General features: G+C 46.8%; 1 protein-coding gene across 1 annotated transcript in view; it reads right to left on the reverse strand.

Annotated features, from left to right (window-relative positions):
• Positions 1 to 2,164, reverse strand: part of hspa12b (heat shock protein 12B) — a 12,289-nt gene extending 10,125 nt beyond the window's left edge. The window contains exons 1-6 of the mRNA XM_070993136.1: positions 2,105 to 2,164; positions 1,550 to 1,632; positions 894 to 1,018; positions 628 to 814; positions 325 to 429; positions 58 to 174 (exon numbers count right to left, since the gene is read on the reverse strand). Of these exons, the coding sequence (XP_070849237.1) occupies positions 58 to 174; positions 325 to 429; positions 628 to 814; positions 894 to 1,018; positions 1,550 to 1,632; positions 2,105 to 2,150 (663 nt within the window). The 5' untranslated portion in view covers positions 2,151 to 2,164. The remainder of the gene's footprint in view (positions 1 to 57; positions 175 to 324; positions 430 to 627; positions 815 to 893; positions 1,019 to 1,549; positions 1,633 to 2,104) is intronic.
• Between the last annotated feature and the right edge of the window lie 336 nt (positions 2,165 to 2,500).

Here is a 2,500-nt window from a genome sequence, read left to right on the forward strand (position 1 = left end):
AATGCATGGATTTGTCTATCTGTCAGTATGCGTGTGTGTGCGCGTGTGTGTTCCTACCAGGTATGCAGCCTCTCTCATAAACTGCTTAGCAGGTTGTCTCCACACAGCAGGCACGGTGATCACCCATCTGATCTCCTCTCCTTCCAGCACTGATGACGACTGGTCTTTCACCTCCTAAAACAGAATCAGTGAAACACGATGAGCTTCTGGTCAGCTTGGCGTGCAAAGTAAATGTTTATACATGTAAGACATATCTAAAAAAATTACACACAATTAACATATAAGCACCATACTGCAACCATAAACCGGGGGTTTGAAGCAGACCTTTAGAGCATGTTCCCTGAAGAACCGCAGGGCGTGGGCGAACACCTCGATGGCCCTGACCCTCCGCCCGTTGACCGCCTCCAGCTCCGTCTCCATGGTGAGGTCCTGCAGGAAACACAGCCACAACTGCTGAAACACTGCTGCAGAAGAAGAAGTCATCTTTCTGACACCTAAGCAGCTACGTAGTGTTGCTCTGGGAGTTAAAAAAAAGTGGTCAAAACTGAAGCTTATGTAAAATTGGCTTTCTGTCCCCATTAGCTGTTTATTCCACCTTTGTAATCTGACTCTCCTGATCTCTCTTACGCTCGTGCTGTGGATCTTCATCTTGAACTTATCAAAATAAAGCCAATGCCGGGCCTCCTCTGGGTCCAGGTCGTGGTAGAAGTCCCGGGCCGCGAACCCAAAACTGTGGAACCGCAGGTCAGGAGTAAGCAGCAGACAGGTCGGGCTCTTCTGATTGGCCACCCCAGGGTCACCGCCCTCCCAGCGCCTTCATGGATGAAAAAGATGTCAGGGATAGAAAATGATGGAGTGAAGTAGAATTGAAGACACTAAATACACACTCCTACTTCATCATGTGTATGGCCTCTGAGTCCTGTGTGAAGCTGAACGCGTAGCCGCTGGAAGTCGTCCCAAAGTCTATCGCCACGACGACCGAGAATGGACAGGACATCCTGGGTCTGACCTCCACCCTCTGAGACAGAAAGGAGGCCAGAGAGAAACTTCTTAGAATTTGTGACCATCTACAAATATCACAGAGTGAATGAGCTAATGTGGGCTATCATTAGTGTCTGGGAAGGAAGCGCAGTGGGATTTAAACCAATAATAACTAGTTTTCATATGTGGAAGCAGCATCGAATTATCAGGTTGGCTTTGAAATCAGAAGCTGTTTTCATTGACTTTCCTACACTTTCTCTCCTCTCCTCTCCTCTCCTCTCCTCTCCTCTCCTCTCCTCTCCTCTCCTCTCCTCTCTTAGTACATGTGAGAGTTCGTGCCAAAGTGCATATATTTCGTTCCCACAGAATGTAGTTCTTTATTGGGTGCTTGTTTTAATTCCACATCTCACTTTAAACTGCGAGTGCAAGTGTTATTATAAACCACTAATAACAGTGAGAAGTGGATGTGGGTTTGCAGGTCTTGTATAAGAGCTCTATATAAAGAAAATAAGTATAAAGAGGAAAGGGTGTGTAGGAGTATCTGTGGTGAATGTGTGTGTGTAGTTACCGGTGAGGGTGAGGGTGTGAGCGGTGTGATGCTGCAGTCATTCCTGGCTGTGGCAGGCGATGAAGGGGCTGATGCATTATCGCCTGAGAATTAATGGAGAAGGTAAAGAGAAATGTAATGATGCGGAGTGGCGGCTAAATATCAGGATCTCATTATTAACATGTTTGGAAAAGAGCCACACGTACTCCGCTGGAAAATGAGCAGAATAGCCAAAACAATCTGTGTTTGAGGCGATACGCAGCCCTGGGAAAACGCTCTTATCACAAGGAAAGAACCATCATTGGACTGTCATCAGCTGCTGATACTAACACACATGTACACACGCAGAAAAAACCTTATTTTTCATGGCAGAGATGAGTGAGTTTGGGTGTAACCACACTTGACCTGAAGCTCTCGAGATGGGAGATTGAATATTTAGAATGAACTGGAATGACTGGAATGTCACTGGAATCTGATGAGAGTAATATTCCCAGATGGGAGAGGGACACGGAAAGGTCAGAGTGTTCCTGCTCCAAAAGATTTCAAGCACGTGCATAACCTGTATGTTTATCTCACCGGGTATCTGAAGGCTGTTGGGGTCTGGCTGCACCACGTCAGCCATCTTTACAGGAGCCAGGGTCTGCAGAGAAACACACCAACACGAATATGATGCACTTGACGAATGAGAAAGTGGTAATTCAAATGGGAAGATGATATAAAGCAACATTAGGTCTTCTGGCTCTGCTTTTGTTCTCCACTAGGTACTGTAGAGGACAGGGAGTCATTTCAGACACACTTCAGATATTCATCAGCCAGCGAGGGGAAGTGAAGAAGACACACCCCGACCAGCTTTCACTGCAACTGTCCCTCGCTTGAACTTCTAGCTCCCAGCTACTATAAGTGCTCAGCGGCCACTGATGGGTCGAATTTGGCTGCACGGGGAAGCTTTCGGGTTTGAATCAGAGTGTCTGC

The sequence above is a fragment of the Chaetodon trifascialis genome, chromosome 23, assembly GCF_039877785.1.
Source record: "Chaetodon trifascialis isolate fChaTrf1 chromosome 23, fChaTrf1.hap1, whole genome shotgun sequence".
NCBI classification, from domain to species: domain Eukaryota; kingdom Metazoa; phylum Chordata; class Actinopteri; order Chaetodontiformes; family Chaetodontidae; genus Chaetodon; species Chaetodon trifascialis.